Source organism: Centropristis striata, chromosome 11, assembly GCF_030273125.1.
Source record: "Centropristis striata isolate RG_2023a ecotype Rhode Island chromosome 11, C.striata_1.0, whole genome shotgun sequence".
NCBI lineage: Eukaryota > Metazoa > Chordata > Actinopteri > Perciformes > Serranidae > Centropristis > Centropristis striata.
In genome coordinates, this window is record NC_081527.1 from 5178129 (window position 1) to 5199395 (window position 21267).

General features: G+C 35.8%; 1 protein-coding gene across 1 annotated transcript; it reads right to left on the reverse strand.

Annotated features, from left to right (window-relative positions):
* Positions 1 to 5718: 5718 nt before the first annotated feature.
* prmt5 (protein arginine methyltransferase 5) lies at positions 5719 to 20427 on the reverse strand. The gene is made up of 16 exons (XM_059344644.1): positions 20219 to 20427; positions 19779 to 19897; positions 16749 to 16834; positions 16437 to 16571; positions 14912 to 15024; positions 14741 to 14790; positions 14461 to 14624; positions 13532 to 13693; positions 13361 to 13438; positions 11370 to 11428; positions 11072 to 11194; positions 9567 to 9742; positions 9204 to 9407; positions 7819 to 7929; positions 7658 to 7722; positions 5719 to 6412 (listed from the first exon to the last, which is right to left on the reverse strand). Exons 1-16 carry the CDS (start codon positions 20410 to 20412, stop codon positions 6260 to 6262), a joined length of 1992 nt encoding a protein of 663 aa, XP_059200627.1. The 5' UTR covers positions 20413 to 20427; the 3' UTR covers positions 5719 to 6259.
* Between the last annotated feature and the right edge of the window lie 840 nt (positions 20428 to 21267).

Consider the following 21267-nt stretch of genomic DNA (forward strand, 5'->3'; position numbering starts at 1 on the left):
ACTCACCAGAAGTAAGCATTAGATAATGCTCAATTTGCATATTGACCCATAAGAACCCACGGTGACACCCATGTAACAAACACTTTAAATCTTCTAGGTTAGGGGTCTCAAACTCAAAATGACCAAAATTAGAAAAAAGAAAAAAAAAAGACACAAAATCACTTAATTACTTAAAAAAAGACACAAAAAAGACACAAAATTACAAAAAAAGACACAAATTGACCAAAAACCCCAGACTAAATTACTTTAAAAAGACACAAAATTACTTTAAAAAGACACAAAATGACAGAAAAAAACTAAAATTATTAAAAAAAGACACAAAATTACTAAAAAAAGACACAAAATTACCCAAAAAAACCCCACCATAAATGTGTTTTATGTGGTCCACTTGGTCTGTGATATATCCCCCATAATTTTCTTTATGGACAACTGGGTCTGGGTTCTTATGAGTTAAAACACAAAAATATTTGCCCTAAAGTAAGCAATTAGGGCTGGGCGATATGGACAAAAAGTCATATCCTGATATATTTAGGGCTGAATATCGATATACGATATATATTCCGAAATTTTATTGCAAAGTGAGAGCAAATGTTCAGTCAAAGTCAAAGCCGAGTATGACATTTATCCGTTTAACCGTTTATTTAAGTGAACATAAATACTGTATAACACAGGAGAACCTTTTTTTTTATTTTTTTAAGTCAAAGCTCCATTAAGTGCACATTTAAATAAAAAATATCTTAAATCAAAATAGCCTATGAAATAAAATAGGCCAATCCTTTTCTGAAATAAATATATTTATGGGAGAAAAGAATAACGAACATTACAAAAGAACTAAATATGACAAACCCTAGTAAGGGCAGCATTTATATATAATGAAAGAAAATGTTTTTGAACTATATCAATATATGTGATATGGTCTAATTCCATATCACATTAAAAAATATATTGATATGTTTTTTATATAGAGCTGATATCTACATATTTTCCATGGTTTTCTTAATAATGATTTTGGTTATTATCAAGAAAACCATGTTAAATGTCTAGATATCAGCTCTTAAGTTAAACTCTTATGAGCTATTTTTGTTGTTACCATTAAGTTTTCTCAAACAAATATCATTTTAGTTGTACCAGACATTAAAATGAACAAGAAATTTAGGAAAACGATGGTCTTATATTTTTTCCATGACTGTATATTGTTATATTTATATAATATATTGTTTTTGTTACCTATTTTGTTCATTGTTTTTCTTATTTTATCCTATATTGTGATTTTTTTACATTGTTTTGGAGGCTTTGGAGCAATCTGGAACCAGAATTTTCTATCTTAGTCTACCTTGTTTACTCTATAAAGTTCTATCTTATCTTCTTGCTGAACAAAATTATATCCAAAATACTGCATTACAAAAAATAAAGGTCAGGTTACATTGACAACTTTAGTATTGCCCTTAGTCATCTTTTTTAATGTTCATTTAAGCAAAAACAAACAAACAAACAAACAAGAAAAACAGACCAATTTTAAAAAAATATTTGTAATTATTTATAATTATCAAATTATAGCAGTGTCAGCTCATTAATGGTCAAGGATTTTTATATTTTAGAGAAAGGTTTTAATGTAAATTCATATTGATCATAGGTCAGTTATTTATAGGTTAAGTTTATTTTTAATGTATGTTTGAATGCTGCAACTGGATGCTTGAATTTCCCTTGGGGTAAATAAAGTAATAAAGTATCTATCCATTTTCTTTTTTGCAAAAGTAGATTAAAATTAATTATTAATCTTATTTGCTGAAAATTTAAATGGTTGTTCAATTTCATATGTAATGTCAAAATAATACAATCTTTATATTACTTGTGTCAGCATTTCAACTTACAAGTAATTATACTCTCCTGAATAAGATAATTATGCTTTACAGTGTTTGATTTTACATGGATTCATTTACTGTCTGCATTTTTTAAATTTAACCCTGTGGAGTCTCCAAAAGCTCCAAATAATCCAGACTTGTTGACTCCATCCAGACTAGAAAACAAAGCAGCGTGGAGCCCTACTGTAAATTTACCTCTAAAGTTCTGGCTGTAAACTCCATGAGGCCAGTTTCAGTTTGATGATGATATACCAAGTAAAACTGGAGACAAGCTCAAATATATTTAGTATAAAATGATAGAACTGGATGGAACCCTCTTATATGTGAGATTTGACACCTTTGTTCACATTTGCAACATTTCAAATTCTTTATTGAGCATGATAGTGTTTTGAAAGTAAAAAAAGATTCAAAATCACATTTTATGTTGGACTAAAGGACTAAAAAAGACACAAAATGATTAAAAAAAGACACAAAATGACTAAAAAAAGACACAAAATGACTAAAAAAGACACAAAATGATCAAAAAAGACACAAAATGACCAAAAATGACACAAAATGACCCAAAAAGACACAAAATGATAAAAAAAAACACAAAATGACTAAAAAAAGACACAAAATGACTAAAAAAAAGACACAATATTATCAAATAAGACACAAAAAGATCATAAAAAGACACAAAATGACCAAAAATGACACAAAATGACTCAAAAAGACACAAAATGATCAAAAAAATACACAAAAAGACACAAAATTATTACAAAAATACACAAAATGACTAAAAAAAGGCACAAAATGATTAAAAGACACAAAATGACTAAAAAAGACACAAAATGACCAAAAAAACACAGAAGACACAAAAAGACACAAAATGATCAAAAAGACACAAACTGACTAAAAAAAAAGACACAAAATGACAAAAAAGATGCAAGAAAACACAAATTAACTAAAAAAGACACACAAAAAGACAAAATGACCAAAAAAGACACAAAATGACAAAAATTGTTCGGCTAAACACACAAGACACAAATAAAATAGTCCCACTAGAATAGAAACCAGAGTTGATGACAGGATCACACACAATCACAAGATCACATTTATGTTGGTTTTCTTTTGTTTCTTTTTGGTCCAAATGTTGATCCAGTAAGTCAGAATTAAAAAATAATTATTATCAAAATATACCAACATGGCATTTAAACATGTTTAAGTGGTGTATACAGGCAGGATGAAAAGGATTCAAAAATAGACAAAATAGCCAAAAAAAGATTCCATAGAGTTCAGAATTGCTCAAGCAGGCAAAACACTTAAAAATCCTCTTTTGACGCAAATTGTGTGTTTCTATCTTGAACAACCGCACCTTCTAAGATATGTGCACACTAGTGTATGCAGCATGATAAGAGCCGACAGGCTGCACTCTCAACACTCATAAGTAATGGTAATGTTGAACTAAGCCAGGGTGAATGAGTGTGTCAGGCTCCAGAAATGCTAACGCTGGCATTACATCACACTGAGCCGGATCACTGTCGGCCATGATTGAAGAGCATATTTAAGTGCTTTTGTAGTGTGTGTGAGAGTTAAATTGATCTTGACAGTGGCACCGAGGCAGAAACACACTTGTCAAGAGAGCATTTTAGTGTCAAGTCTCTAACTGATGACTAAGTTTTGTTGCATCAGACGGAGCTTCAACCTGTGCTAATGAGGTTCAATGCTCTCGGGATAATGAATTTCCACTCAAATTAAATTTAAACAGCACACCTGCCAGTTCTACCTCTGCTGGGCTACACATTAGGTTAGTGAGAGCCAAGAATACTACTGATACAAGTCCTCGTGGTGCAGCAGCTCTTCATCATCATCATCATCGGAGGGTGATGTCTTCTGGACACACACACTTAGCTCGCCAGCTTAGTCACACTAACTAAAAAACATTTAAATAACTAGTGCTGTGCCCGTATGTATTCGTATCTTGGGAGATTAAGGAGATTTTTCAGTTATGGCCAAATGAGGTTGTGTGTGAAAGTGGGATGTACAATGAGGTGTAATACTCTATACGCATAGTGTTAATATACAAAGTGTATATTGGGTAATACATGGATGTACATTGAGACAGAAAGTTATTTTAAGAAAAATAAACAATCATGCAACACTTACTTTTCATAAGGTACCACACCAGCCAGCACATACACATTAAACATTGATATTCGCTGGAAACTATTAGAATATTATTGTTAAATGGAGCCTTGTAGCCACTTTAAAACTCCTAAAGATAGGTAGGCTAAATAGACTTCCAGATGAGATGAGTCAGGGTGGAAATCCAGAGTGAATTGTGTTACTGACCAGGTGTAGGCCTATCACACAAGGGGGCGGAGCTACTGTAAAAGGCGTCCGATCGGACGTGTTGCTGCCTACGTAAATAATATTTTGAAAAATGATTTCAAAAATCTTCAAAATTGAGGATGCACACCTTTGTGCCATGTGGAAGACACATACAAAATCTGAGGTCAGTCTGACTTACGATCAGAGAGATATGAACTGGACACACACATTCTTGTACTTCTATCTTTGTGAGGACCCTCATTGGAACAGTGAATTCACTACCAAGGTTATAATAGTTTGGGATTTTTCATTTGTTTTCAAATTCAGTTAGTTTTAATGATTTTTTTAGAGTGAGTTTGCTAGTTTTAGTTTAGTTTTTATTAGTTTTAGTTTTTTGTAATGGGGTATTTGTTGGGTGGGAGATTAAAAGAGGTCACAGTAAATTTTACCTTTATTTCCATTGTCTGATCCATCTTCATTATGTATGAAAAAAGTTAACAAAAATGAAAATGAAGGACATTTTCACGATAATTTTAGTTAGTTTTGTAACCACACAATAGTTTGTTAGTTATCGTTTTTTACTTTTAAACTCTTTTTTTTTTTAGTTAACGAAAACGTTTTTTCAATTCTAGTTTGTTATTTAGTTTCCTTTTCGTTAACTATAATAACCTTGATCCCGAGCCCCTTAAATTAATCCTTACCCATACTCCACTATCACAACTAAATGCCCAACCCTAACCATGATACATGGTTACCTTTACATGAACCTAATGTAACCTGAACTCCTAAAGTCTGAGCTCTCAAAAAAAGCATTTAAAGTGAGGACCAGCCAAAATGTCCTCACTGTGTTGGTTAAAAACGTGTCTAATCCCCCTCTCGAGTTCTTGACTCCACTCATCTGGACGTTTTTTGTTTCGGTTTCAATAACTATATTAGTATTAGTCAGTGCTATACATGTATACAGCAAACTATCTTTATTTAATTTACTAGTATTATCATTTGACTTGATGTTGCTCTTGTCATCAATGTTATCACCCCATGATAAGATACTATTTGCAGAAGAAAACATGGATGAAGGAAGGTGCACATGGGGCAGATAAACTCACTATTAATACGGTTGTTATTGTGATTTTCTAATTATTATTGTCTATTTTTTTCTGATTTTCAAGTTGCCTATTAATTTAGGTATACGTATGTCTTTATAGGAGTATTGTGATAGAGAGTACATGCTTTTGCAAGGATGTGATTTTGATTTTATTTCTATATATTTTTTTCTTCTCTTTAATTTTTTTAAAAACCGTTTTTTTTCTTTTTACATTTTGATGAAAAACTTGATACTTGATATTTACAAGATGTAGAGCAACATGTATGTGCTGTTTTGTTTTTCTTCAAATAAAAAGTTTAATAACAAAATCGTGTTCTGGTCCTCACTACGTAGGAAGTACAAGAACACACGCATGCATGCTTCTTGCTTTCACAGATAGATTTACATTCCCAACCCAAAACCCCACAGTGCATGTTGGTACCAAATAAAGTGAAAAGCATATTGGAGAACATTACAGCGTTGTTTTTATTGACATGGTTCAAACATACAGAAAAACAAAAAAAAACAAACGGGTATGAAGACACAGCCCCCCCCAAACGATACGGTATGTGACCTGAATAGCCTCGGACCCTCGTGTGTGTGTGTGTGTGTGTGTGTGTGTGTGTTTCATCAGTATGTCAGTGTGGTATGGAATGTGTGTTTGATAAGGCAAAGGTTGGATTGAGTGTGTGTGTGTGTGTGTGTGTGTGTGTCAGTTCTGGGGAAGAAAAGATTGAAAAAGATGAACCAGTGGTGAGGGGTTTGACCTATATCTGAACACAGCAACATACAGTTTGTGGAGGTGGAAGTCCTGAAGAAACAGACGTTTTCATTTCAAAAGTGCCTTCAACTGGGAATTATAAAAACCCTGATTAAGGGTTTTTTGCACCACGAGTCCAGGTTTAAACCGTGTATATAAAAGGAGCCGGGACACCTCGTCTTACAGAAACCTGTGTGTGTGTGTGTGTGTGTGTGTGTGTGTGTGTGTGTGTGTGTGGCGTCTTCACAGGCCGATGGTGTAGGAGCGTCCTGCTGGGTTGTGGATGGCGGAGCTGGACGGCTCGGTCACGGCCCACTCGTACCAAACCTTCTTCCCGTTGTTGCAGCGCCAGAATCGCACTGTGACATCATCGTCCCGGGAGATGGGGATGGGTTGCTATTGGAAGGAAGAACAAGGGATTCATTTAGAGCAGGGGTCTCAAACTCAAATTACCTCACTGGGGTGAAAAAAAAAAAAGACACAAAATGACAGAAAAAAACCTAAATTACTTAAAAAAGACACAAAATTACTAAAAAAAGACACATTGACCAAAAAAGACACAACATGACTAAAAAAAACCCTAAATTACTTTAAAAAAGACACAAAATGACCAAAAAAAGAGGCACAAATTGACCAAAAAAAGGACACAAAAAGACCCCAAAAAGACACAAAATGACGGGAAAAAAAACAACTAAATTACTTAAAAAAGACAAAATGACAAAAAAAGACACAAATTGACCAAAAAAAGACACATGACTGAAAAAACACTAAATTACTTAAAAAAAAGACACAAAATTACCAAAAAAAGATGCCAATTGACCAAAAAAAGGACACAAAATGACCCCAAAAAGACACAAAATTACCAAAAAAAGACAAATTGACCAAAAAAGACAACATAACTGGAAAAAACCCTAAATTACTTAAAAAGAAGTCACAAAATTACCAAAAAAAGGACACAAAAAGACCACAAAATGACTAAAAAAGACACAAAATTACCAAAAAAGACACAGAATTATATAAAAAAAAGACACAGAATTATAAAAAAAAAATAAAATAAACAAAAATGTAAAATTTAAAAATTTAAATACAAAGGGACATTTAGAGGAGGGATCCAGAATACTTGGGGGGGAAAAAAAATAAAATTTGCTCTAATAATTTGTATATGTTGTGCCTAGAGTTCGACCACCGAACCAACATCCCAAAAACAATTACTGGCCATTTAAAAGTTGTATCAGTTTATCTTAATTAGAACCATCTATCTTAATCATCTAAGGATGGAATGGACTCGATTAAGTTAAAAGAATGGGATTCCAAGTTTTATTAAATTTGTCGGAGCACCCCCCAATACTGTACTTGATTAAAGTGTAGAAATGACGTTAGATTATCTGTGTGTTTTTTAACAATGTTATAAAATGTACGTGCCATATTAATAGTGTGTTGTGTATCTGCTGGTTAGAGGGTACAGCACGTTCTGTAGTCGCTACAGAACATTCAAGACCAGATGAAGAAAGAGAGAGCAGGAGTGGAACATTGTAGCAAACCAAAACATTTCAAGCATCAGTGAAGAGCAGAGAAACTCTACTAGTGTTGTGTGAAGTTGGTTGCAGCAGTATTGTTAAACTCAGACTCATTAGAACTTACTTTCAGGGGGAAGAGGATGGGGAACCAGGAGAACATTCCAGGTGAATGTGTTTCTGGTTTTATACCTGCAGCAAACACAAAAAACAAAGGAAACATTTACCTTTTGTTCTAATCTGAGCAACAATAACAACACGTCTTCTTCTTTATAGAAGAGGACTTACTGAGTGTGACGTCTTTGTACAGCGTGGTCTCAAAGTAGCCGGCGAAACCATGGAGCACCGAGTTACAGCCCACGGAGAACTTGAGGCACTGATACCGGTTATTGTTCATATCTGAAACCAGACAGAAAAAGGTGGTCAGCACAGGAACATGTTTCAAAATAAGGGATGGGGAGAAACCTGCCAACTATAAAATATAAAATTAATCGCTATGTTTTTATACATTGTCCAGTTTGGATAAAAACATGCATACATGGGAAAAATAAAAGATATATATACAGTTCAATGCAAAAGCCTGTTTTGATAACGGACGCTTTTATTTTGAAAGGACTAAAAGAGACTTGATCGTGTCAATTGTAAAACTAAATCAACTGAGATGATACTGTAACGATAACGTCAGGGAGTTCAATGTTTTATGTTGGGTGTAGGTGCTAAAGTACTACATATTTAATTTATAAAAATTAAGAATGTAGCAGTAGTAACAATCTCAGATATATACTCAGGCCAAAAAAGTAAAAATGTTTGCTTCAATTTTCCTACAAATCACTTGAATAAAAATGTACTGCCATCAAGATATTCAGCAGAATGGGAACAGCCTTTTCAGTTTCTGATTTTCTTATAGGACCAAACATTTATGATCACTGGACACCTTTATGTATTGATAGTAGGGATGAAACCTGCCAACTCGATTATCTATAACGATCAATTAATCAGTTAATCGCTGCATGCATACATGGGCAAAATAAAAGATATATTTTCAGTTCTATGCAAAAGCCTGTTTTGATCGACTTCCTGTCGTTCGTAAAACTAACTCAAGTGGGATAAAACTGTAAAGATAACGTCAAGAAGTTCAATGTTTTATGTTTTAGCCCCCGAAGAGGCATGAGATTAGTTTCCACAGTAATCTTCATATTTAAATGTGTTTTTGTGTTTAAATAAGTTTTGGATCAAATTAAACTCAGTAATTCATGCTAGCAAGGTTTGATACAGTAAGATAGTTTTGCTGAAATTAATCCTCTTGTGTTTCTGTGTGTTTTATAATTGTTATTGCAACTTTCAGTTTGTAAACTGAAGCTTTATCCAACTTAATTCTCAGCTTATTGGTTTATTGACGTACGGCCACAGAACTGAACTGTAAAAATTATTGTTTTGATATTTGATTTGACTCTACCTAGGTTTTTATTTGTTTGGTTTTTTTTTTAATTACTTTTATTTTTTTTACTACCATTCTGTTCTTTTGTGTTGATTTCAAGCATAAATGAACATGTGTATCGTGATCGACCAAATTCTTAACGACCATTAATTGAACATCGATTAATAATTCCCATCAGTAGTCAAAATGTCCTTGTTTGTGGGCGTTCACACTATAAATGAAGGTGTGTTTCTACCTGTTGTGGGGTGTTTGAAGGTGAAGCACGCTTTGGGTTCGGCCAACTGGTGGAAGTTATGGAGGCGCACCACGTAGGGGGTCTCAAAGTGGCACTCTGGGTCCTTGTTGCGCTCCCGGCAGCCCCGCACCTCGTTGTAGAGCTTGGAGGAGGACAGAGGAGCCAGGAAGGAGGTGTAGGAGCAGGGGATGCTCACTCCGTCATCTGAGAGAGGAGAAGGGAAAGTGATTGGAGCTGCGAGGAAGCATGGAAGGTAATGGAGGATGACGGATGCTTGGCTCATGTTTGATGTGGTAAACAGCTGAAGGATGCTTCATGTGTTTGATCAGGTGAAGAAGGGGAACAGACAGCTGACTGAAGTACCTTTGAGGAAGTGCTGCGCTCCGTCTAAGCACTCGGGGGAAAGTTCGTTGTCACCAAACGAGCCCAGCAGCTCGCTGACGATGATGTCGGCTTTCTCCGGTGCGGCCCAGTCCCGCATGTCACATGACACCACCGTCACCTGATCCCCCCACTCCTCAAAGCGCCAGTTCTCCAGCCTGGACAGGTACGGAGCAGAGAAAATGTTTCAAATGCATTGAATCAACACCAACATTAAAAAATGTCTATGCTTTACTAATATTAAGTATTAGGGTTGTCAAAAATATCGATACTCAAAAAAGTATCGATACTAAAACGTTGTATCCGGATACGATACTAATCCCCCCCCCCCCCCCATTTTAGTTGACTTAAATGTCAAAACTTTTTTAATATGCTGTAAAAAGGCTATACAATTTTACAATTGAAGAATATAAATCGTTTGTACGTGTCGTGGTCTACACCATTGATAAATGAAAATTTAAATGTAAAAATATATATATAATTTTTTTGTCTCAGCCATGGGGGGACCCTGCAGGCGGCCTAAAGAGCCACATGAGGCTCTGGAGCCACAGGTTGACCACACCTGATCTAAGGAATCTATAGTCATTGTGTGTGTCAGGATATCGTTTCGGAAAGTTGTCGAAATAACGCTGCAAAGTTCGGCTTTTTTTGTGTTTCATTCAAAAAAATTTAGAGCAGTGAAGCTTGTTGTTTGTGAAAGTTTGATAAAATGCTGCAGTTGTTGTCGTCCAACATGTTTGTTATCAGTTGAGTTCAGTTTGACTGAATACTTTGTTGGTCAGTCTGTGGCTTTGACTCTCATTGTGGAGAAATAAAAAGACTGAAGTGAGATGAACAGACTGAGAATTTTCTCTTATTTGACAAAACAATTCTTGATTGAATTTAATTTCGTGGACACAAAATGCAGTTAAACAGTTAAATCGCAATATATTGTATCACAAAACGCTTAAAATCACAATAATATCGTATCATGACTCAAGTATCGGGATAATAATCCAAGGTTCGTACAATTTAGCAGTGGTCAAATTCAAGCATTTTTCAAGGACTTTCCAGGTCCATTTTCAAGCTTTTCCAGTATCTTCCACCTGTTGTAAATTGCATGTTTTAGATGAGTACTTACATACTAAAAGGGGGAGATTTCACTGAACCATACCAACAGAGATGGTGTTACACTTTTAGGAGGAACGGTCTTCATTTCAGATAGGCTACTCATTATTTTTCTACATTGAACATGTGATTATCTATAGTCTATAGATGGATATAGTCAGATTGAAGAGAAATACAGGAAGAATTTCAAGCATTTACAAGCACTATATCCAAAATCCTTGAAGCACTTTTAAACCTTGAAAAACATTTAAAGTCAGGCATTTTCAAGGATTTCAAACACCTGTACCAACCCTGATAATCGTATCGTTTGGGCCTCTGGTGATGATAAAAATTAAACTTAAATATTCACCCACTTGGGGACAGATGTGTATTCCACTCACGTGATTACAGCATTGGGGTTTTTCTCCACAGCATACACCTTCAGCTTCCTGTCTGCCTGTCTGGCAGCACGCAGCGACGCGTTGACCAGAGGACCCCGCCCTGCTCCCAGCACCATCAGCACCCTGGAGAGAGAGGCCTCACTTTACAGGCTGCAAATATGGTCCCTTCTTCAACTACTACAGGCATCATATGGAGCTTTATAAGGAAGTGTGTCTAGGCTGGAACATTTAAAACTCAACCAGACACCAACAGCAGTTTAAGTAGTCAAACTCTACAGTTTTGGGAGCAGATACTCACTGAACGTTTGTGTCTTTCTGCTCCTCTGGAACTCTGTCAAGTAGACATTTATATACAGCCTGGAGACACAAGGACAGAGCAGCAGCATCAGTATGTTGAGTGTCTCATCAAACCAAACTTCACAGCAACACAAAGACATGTGAGTGGTGTCAGAGTGCTGCGTCAGCAATCTGTCCTGTCTGCACACGCTCTCCCATCACTGTTTCTACTTCCATTATACTGGGGGAGGCAGCCTGCCTGGCCTGAGCAGTGGGGAATTATTAATTTCATTTAATCATTGATCAGAAACAAATATATATGAAATGAACTCACACATTGTTTTTATTACTGGCAGTCATCAATAGTTGTTTCTTTGCAAATGAAGATTTTACATATTTGCAAAATATGATGCATTGTTATACAATAAACTCAATTATAATATTAATACCCTATTGCATGGGTCGCAAACTTGCGGCCCGCGGGCCAATTGCGGCCCTTGTGACGATATTTTGTGGCCCCCACCTTGATATGAAAGTTTAATGTGAGTTTTATATGAATGACACTTTACTGTGTTGTGTGTGGAAGGTCCCTTTAATTACTTTTTTTGGTAATTTTGTGTTTTTTTTAAATAATTTTTTGTCTTTTTTGGTAATTCTGTGTCTTTTTTTAAAATAATTTTGTGTCTCTTTTTTGGTAATTCTGTGTCTTTTTTTAAAATAATTTTGTGTCTCTTTTTTGGTAATTCTGTGTCTTTTTAAAAAAAATAATTTTGTATCTCTTTTTTAGTAATTCTGTGTCCTTTTTGGTAATTTTGTGACTTTTAACAGTAATTTAGTTTTTTCTGTAATTTTGTGTCTTTTTCTGTCATTTTGTGACTTTTTTTAAGTAATTTAGTTTTTTCTGTCATTTTGTGTCTTTTTTTGGCCATTTTGATACTGTAGTTCAAGTATTGTGTTTCTGAATTTTGTGGTTTTAATACATCATGTTTTCAGAGTTGTCTGGAGGTGACTGAGGCTGCAGTCAGGCCAGTTATCACTAGTATCTCTGTGGTCAAACCAACTGTAGTCTCACACAGCTAGACCCAGCATCTCCACAACATCTCATACACCTATTAATATTTTTTTCAGGATAACAGAGAAAAAGCTCACTCGTTATTGTATTTCTTTAAAGTAATCACAGTCTCCTGGGGCATCGCTCAGCCCAGAATACAGCAGAGAAATCAGAAGGGAGAAGCTGTCTGAAAGAAGCAGCCAGTCCCAACAGTCCACATCTGCTGAGTCAGACTGAACCAGCTGATGAAGTTTGGAGTCATTTCAAAAGGCATAAACAGTCCTGGATACACGTGACTGACAGTGGTGGAAAGCCTTTGGATTAGGTGTTTAGTATTGTTGGTTTTAACTGAAATGTTACTATAAATGCAATTGTAAAAAAAACATGTACATAAGGTCTTTTTTCTCTATTACCTCACCCCGTCTGACACTTCAGGAGACAAAAAACATGTCACATGGGATAATATCATTTCAACTTTTAAGGAGATTTTTTTGATTTACATTATTTATTGGTCAGATAAAACACCAGATTATATTAAAATTCAAGCATATACCTAACCTGAAAACAGGGAAATTATTTCATTCTTTAAATTAAGGTAACAGGGAGAAAAATCCTGACAATGAACTTTGTTTAACATTTTGTAGACTTACTGAAATTAAAGTCATATATTTGTATATGCCAAGTAGCTAAGACTTAATGTTTTTCTTTAGCCATTATGTGACTCAACACCACACCCCAACTACTTTAACGATGGGACCCTTTATATTTCTGTCTTGAATACGCTACCAAACCAGTGGCTTCTTTACATTATTTTCCCCAGTAAGCTACACACATGAGCCTGCAACTTACCCACAGTGTAGAGAAATCCACTAAATATACACAGACTTGGACGTGTGTGTGTGTGTGTGTGTGTGTGTGTGTGTGTGATTTGAACAGCTGACTTCATTGTTTGATGATCTTACCTGTTGGTACTGGGAGTATTTTATAGGATCCTTCTCAAACACTTCATATGTCTGAGACTCCAGGTTGTCCATGAGCGGCTAAAGGGAGAAAAAAAAACCTTCAGTCTTCATCAAAAGGAAATCTCAAATATGTGAAGATATATGATATATATATATTAATATATTCCTGACCTGGAGGGGAGACTGCAGGTAGTCTTCGTAGCCCTTGGCGAAGAGCTCGTAGGCGTTGGGAGCAGGCCGGTTCTGGTTGAGGTATTCCAGGTACTGCAGGTAGGAGCGGAAGTCCTTCTCAGTGTGGCGGCTGGTGCCTGTGAAGATGAACTGCGCCTCCAGCTAAGAAAAGAGACCGTTTTAGTTCAAACACTGCAGCATTTGGCTGGTGACCTACGACCCCGTTTCCATTTAGCAGTAAAATGTGGTCTGAGTGAACACAAGTGGACAGCCATCTATCAGCTATCTAAGTATCTATCTATCTATCTAAGTATCTATCTATCTATCTATCCATCCAAGTATCTAAGTATCTATCAAAGTATCTAAGTATCTATCAAAGTATCTATCCAAGTATCTAAGTATCTATCAAAGTATCTAAGTATCTATCAAAGTATCTATCCAAGTATCTATCTAAGTATCTATCAAAGTATCTAAGTATCTATCAAAGTATCTAAGTATCTATCTAAGTATCTATCAAAGTATCTATCAAAGTATCTATCTAAGTATCGATCTAAGTATCTATCTAAGTATCGATCTAAGTATCTATCTATCTATCTTTGTGGCTTTTACTTCCTAAATCGTGGAGATTCAACCTTAAAGCACCTTCTTCCATTTCCACAAATATGTGGCAGAGTGCTGATGCTAAAGCTACATCATGTCGTGAATTGGTGAATTTAAGCAGGACGTCCAGTTACGCATTACACCTGCACACTCTGAAGGCTGCTCCATTATATTCATGCGTTATTACTGTGAAAGGACGGACTCTGGCCTCTGGAGGACCCGACTCTGAAGGAAGGATCCCACCAAGGAAGGATCCTTGACATTAGGATACAGCCACTTGGCTGCCCAATGGAAACAGCGTCTCTGTCAGTTGAAATGTGGCTTCATACCTTGAATAGACTGAAGATTATCCGCTGGTGGGCTTTGGACAGAACAGGGAAGCCCTTCTTATTAGTCAGGAAGATGTTGGTGGGGAGTATGGCTGCTTTGATGGGTTCCCCGAGCCACTTATCGATCACTGAGTCTGACGGGATGTCTGCTCCGATCTCAATAGCTTCAGGAATACAAAACAAAAAGAGCATTTTTAGTGGCAGACAGCGACATAATTATTCCTTAATGCAGTGACTGGGCCACAGGCTGATGCTGCGCTGTGCTCTCTCTCTCTCTCACCCAGACAGATCCTGTTGTTGTAGTCACAAAGGGTTCTGAATGAGTGCCACCTAAAGGAGCAGAGGCAAGTAAACAGAATGAGTCACGATTCTTAAAGGAAATCAATGGCGGCTGTTTTAGCATGCAGACGGCACTCGGCCGCTCGGGAAGTGTAGTCGGGGTGAAACCCACCAGCTCCAGGTCCTCTCATCAACTATTCCTTCATCGATGGAAGTGCTCGGCTCGTTCTCGATCAGATCCTCCCGCACGTCCTCTGATGCCATCAGCGGGACACGAATCCAGAACTAATCAGAGACAGAACGGGGACAACAACGGTTAGATAATTAATTCAGCCGTCTGTCTGTCTGAGAGATAAAATCCAATCTACTTGTGCAGCTTGTTAACCCTTTGATGCTCAACATATAAACACCTTCTAATGCTCAACATGATGAGGTCAAAAATGAGCCGCATTAAGCCTTTGGAGTCTGAGGCTATTCTGTTGGTTTTGGACTCTTTTTCATTCTGCCTGTATAAACCACTTAAAAAGTGTTCACTATGCCATGTTGGTATCATTGTTTTCAGTACAACCTCACATATATGACCTGATTATTCATTTTGACATACTGGATCAACATTTTGAACACAGAAACACAAAAAATACAAAAAACACAAAAAAACAACATAAAAAACACAATACAATTACAAAAAAACACATAAAAACACACAAAAAAACACATAAAAATTACACAAAAAACACCAAAAAATTTACAAAAAAAAACACATAAAAAACATTAAACACAAAAGATTGCATTAAAAATGCATTGAAATGCTGAATGCACACTGCAAAATTCAAACAAATCTCTTCAAAAACTTCAGTAAAATCATGTTTTTTTTTTTTACTTGGTCAAGGTAGTTTTAACCTTTGCTGAAAAAGAGTTGATGCGATAATGGGACATGGAAACTTCTAGAAAAGCCAAAACTTTAGAGGGAAGCTGACAGCAGCAGGGCTCTCCGGCGCTTTTGTGGACTCCAGAAGGTTAATTCCCCACGTTATTTCATGCTGCTGTGTGTTTGAATATATTTTCTTTATTACAACAGATCATTATATCCATTTTTCCTTTCATATTTTATGAAGAAAAATATTTTTTGTATTATAACATCAAGTTTACACACATGGGTCAAAAATGACCTTGTGCATTAGAAGCGTAGTGATACAAAAAGTGATTCACTAAATTAACAATTTGAGTATATGTGTAACTATGTTTGTTTTATTTTGAAGGTTTCACTTTAAAAGAGTTGTTAGAACCACCAGGTTACATTGGAAAATCACATATTTTAACATTTGAGACTTATTAGAACCACCAAATAATAATTTCCATTGGAAAAACACCAATTTAACAAAATAGGATAGTTAATATTAGTGTCTTCTTCGTCAGGTTTTAAATTGGTGACAACATATAAACACCTTCTAATGCACAACATGGGTCAAAAATGACCTTGTGCATTAGAAGCGTAGTGATAAAAAAAGGGTTTTTACTCAAAAAGTAAGAAATGAAAACAAAAAATTAGGACATATGATGATCAAAAACAAGTTAATTGAGGAAAACCTGCAATACTGAATGATGAAATGAATGCATTGCAAAGATATAGAATATAAAAACTTAGTCGGTTCACTTTAGACCATGTTGTGCATCAAAGGGTTAATGCTCTGTCTTACATTTGAGGTATGGTGTCCGGTGTGGATGTGGTTTAGCAGGACCCGGGCTACATTGGCGTTGTGAGGACCCCTTAGAGGGATCATGAAGACGGGCAGACCCAGGTAGGCTGAGAAGTTTAACTCCTGTGTCAGAGCCTGGAGAGAAACACGAGGAGAAGAATGAGCAATGAGGAGAGATGATGAAGGGAGACAGATGGATCAGGGTGAAGGCAGGACACACTGGACAAGAAGAGTTCAGCACGCCATAAAATCAGGAGATCAAAGAACCCTTTTATCATTAACATCCACTAGTACATCAAAGAAGAAACTTACAGCCTCCGAGTTTCTGCGCTCTGTCTCGATTTCTGAATCTGCATCGATCCAAGGAGAGAGCTTCCCCACAATGAGGGTGTTCCAATCTAGACGAAGCACAATGGAGATTTTTAAAAAAAGCACCAACAGACTTATTATAGTTTCTTATCAGCTCCTTTAGTCATTTCGTTAGCCTCATAGCATATTTGCATAAGTCATATTTGAACGTTTTCGGGAAACAAGAAAAAACACAATTTTTTGTAAGCCCATTGGTATTTTTAATTGATATTGTAACAGTAAGTTCAAATAGAAGTGTGAACAAGTTTGCATAAAAAAAAACACATCGATTTCATAACAGATAAAAGTGACTTAGGCACAATATGCCTCGACTAAGGCAATCTTTCTCTTACATATAAATAATGTAAATTATGTATATAACATGTAAATAATCTTTCCTGCCACATGCCATCACCCTGTACAATAACAGATAATAGTCTGGTTCATTACATACTGTCTATGCACTTTATGTGTTTTTTATGCACACTGTTCATTGCACCTTATTTGTTTCATAGCACCAACATTTTTATACTGTATATACATATTTATTCTGCACTGGAATTCTATTCTACTCCTTAATACAATCTCCTTCTTTAGACACTTTATTTTTTATTGTATTTTTATATTTTATTGCTTGAAGTATGTCTAGGTTGTTCTTGTATTTAATTGTGTTGTCATTGTCTCTGTGTGTAATGCTGCTGCTACGCTGTAATTTCCCAGCTTGGGATAAATAAAGTATATCTATCTATCTATCTTAGTATCTATCTATCTATCTATCTATCTATCTATCTATCTATCTATCTATCTATCTAATGTTGTTTGGTTTGTATGTAGCGGCAAAAATGCCTAAGTCAAAGAGATGACTAAGGCAGAAAGTGATTTTGGACTCTAACAAGTGTTCTGATAGGGAGAACATAGGCAATAAGGCAGAAAGATGCAGCAGTGGTAGGAGAGTTAAGTTAGGCAGATATCGCAATTTGGCCAAAAAATTACGTAGGCAATTATGCTATGAGGCTAACGATTTAAGAACTCAATAATAACATGTCCATATTTAATTTGTTTGTTCCAACTATTCTTCTTCTTTTCGAACCGAAAAATAAACACAAAGTACAACAGCGTAGGCCAGATGCATACACATACTCACATAGACACCATTAAACAGATGTACATAAATATATCAACATTTACACACATACAGTATATATAGCCCTATACATATACATGCATCTGCCCCGTCTAAGTAATTAGATAGAAATAAGAACCAGTTAACTTAATATTCACTACACATTTCCTTATATCATTATCACTAGAGGTGTGAATCAGCGTGTCGGCCCCACGATACGATTTCATCCCGATACTTTAGTCACGATACGATATTATTGCAATTTTAAGCATTTTGCGATATGGTGAGTATTGCGATACAATATATATTGAGATTTAACTGTTTAACTGCATTTTGTGTCCACAAAATTAAATTCAATCAAGAATTGTTTTGTCCAATAAGAGAAAATTCTCAGTGTTTTCACCTCACTGCAGTCTTTTTATTTCTCCACAATGAGTCAAAACTTGAAGCTTCACTGCTCTGAATTTTTTTGAATGAAACATAAAAAAGCCGAACTTTGCATCGTTATTTCAACAACTTCCCGACACGATATCCTGACTATAGATTCCTTAAATCCTCTAGTTTCATGTGATACCAGTATCTCCAGTATATTAAGAAAATTGAGCGGAAAAACACTAAAAATACTGTTAGCCCGCCAGCTGCTGTAACGCTAAATATCGATACTTGGCAGCCATGAATAGATATAATATTTCCACACAAAATATCTCAATACTATGCTGTATCAATTTTCCCCCACCTCTAGTTCAAACCAACACTGCGTTGGAAAATCAAATGCTTTATGTACTTTTAGTTGATCTACTGTTGCATGCAGTGTGCATACAATTGGGACATCCTACATCATTATAACATGGTGTCTTGAGCTTTGGCTAATGTATATGTGGCGCAAAATCTAAACCATTTTTTTCTGGCACATTAATATTACAGTTAGACTCAGGCTTGCAGCTCTTCTGTGTGGAGTTTGCATGTTCTCCCTGTGTCAGTGTGGGTTCTCACCGGGTACTCCGGCTTCCTCCCACAGTCCAAAAACATGCACTTAGGTTTAAGAGGTGACTCTAAATTGCCCGTAGGAGTGAATGAGAGCCAATTTCAGCTGGGATTGCCTCCATCCCGAGTGTGGATAAGCGGTTAAAGATAATGAATGAATGAATATTAATAGTCTGGAATTATTGGAATGCACAGTAGGTGTTAAAAAGGTTAATATTTGATGTATACACCAAATAGGACATGCAGGGTTCCCAACACATTTTCCAAACTAAAATTCAAGCACTTTTCAAGTCTTTTCAAGGTGCATTTTCAAGCTTTCCAGCACTATACAACTGTAGCAAATGGAATGGTTATACTATTGCCAAATGGTTTGATAATTTCACTTCGTTGTCACTTTAAAGCAACTCTGCCTGTGGACAAAAACAAGGCCTCTCATTTCACTGCAGCAGTATCTGACACACTGCTCTGCTCAGTCCTGGTTCTGGTACTTCCATGGTTTTCTTGATAATAACCAAAATCATGATGAAATTTAATGTAATTTTTTGAAACATGCTTTGATTTTGAATAAAGTTTTATATTATATAGGATGCCAAGTCTACCTAGAAACAGGTGACACATTTTGAAACATTTTCCATGGTTTTCTTGATAATTATTTTGGTTATTTTTGGTCTTCCTTTAATTTTTTTTTTTATAAAATGCTGTCACTGTGATTTTTTTTCTTTTCTTTTATGTCTGAGATGTACTGCACATTGTCTGCTTTATAAAAAAAACTTAATTTGAAGTTGTTACAATTTAAAGCAAAATCCCTAATTACATGCATCCACCACCGGCCTTACAGTAGTTTAACGCCTGCCACGTTAAAAGATAAAGAGATATTAATGACAAACCTCTTCCACACAGCAGCAGGTCTGACCGGGTATGGGCTCCGGATCGGGATTTAGCGGGCTCCAACTCAAACTCTCTCTTGAACCTCGAGTGGAAGAGGGGCATGCACAGGAAGTCAAACCTGCACCCCAGAGACACAAAGCACACAGTTAGAACATCAACATGATGTATAATGTCAAGTAGAGGTGAAACACTAAATTATTTATACTTATATAACTATTGTCCAGGCAGCTTATGCAATGCTGCCAGACTAGTGTGCATGAGTAAATAAACCCTTGACACCTGGATCAGCATCGCTTTGATTGGGCACGTGTTGATAATTCACCGGCTAGCTTAGCAACCATCACTGACATTATGCTAGCAAACCCACGCACACACATTGTCCTGGAAACCCGGCGCCTGTCTCTCAAAACCACAATTCTACGTCAATAAATGTCCTCACCCGAGTTTGGCGACCGCAGCTAGAGTGTCAGCGACCTCCGGCACACAATTCAAATCCCTCCCGCAGGACACTCTGCTCCCCGAGCTGCCGGACGCCATGATTTTAGCCGACTGTCTGAATGGATTGACTGGGACCATGGTCTCGTAAACTACTGGTGGTTTTCGAGGAAACTGGCGGCCATCTTGGATCCGCATGGACGTGCGTGCTCATTGGATATCAAGATCGTCTCGAGCCAGAATGGCTACACAAGAATGTCAGTTTCAGATCTCGTAAATTCTCGCGATATTTGTGTATTCAGGGTCTTCAGTTTGTGGATATTGAATTCAAAAGTTTATTTTTTATGTCAAAGCCTTTCTACATATTTTTTTGCAAAACATTTTTATTTCATTTTTTGTTCTTAATACTTCCTATTTCTTCTTGTTGAAATTGTATTTTTTTATACATTAAAAAAAAAAATATATATATATAATATATATATATATATATATATATATATATATATATATATATATATATATATATATATATACATATATATATTACTTGTTAATTGCTTATACCTTTCCTATATTTCTAGTTCATACAGCTGTGAACTATTTATTGTTATTTTGCTATCCACTTTGCTGCTGTAACTCTGGAAATGTCCCTGTTGTTGGACTAATTAGGGAATATAAATAAATAAATAAATGAAAATCAAAATGAACATTATAGTTCCACCATCACGTTATCTCAATATTTCATTTAATCACAATATAATTCCATTTAAAGACAACAAATGATGATATTTAATTATCACCCAGCCCTACTCACAGATTAAGTATTACTTAAGTCTTATATGTCTCTCTTATGTCTTATAAAGATAAAGATATGACTTTATTTATTCCGCAGTATGGATATTTAGTTGTCACAGCAGCTTCAAGATACAGACACAAAATAAAGAATATAAAAAATGGGACATATACATACATTCTATACACATTCTATATATACATTTCTGCTATTTAGCATTTTATTATTAATAATGTATATTTCTTGCCTTTGTTTTCCTG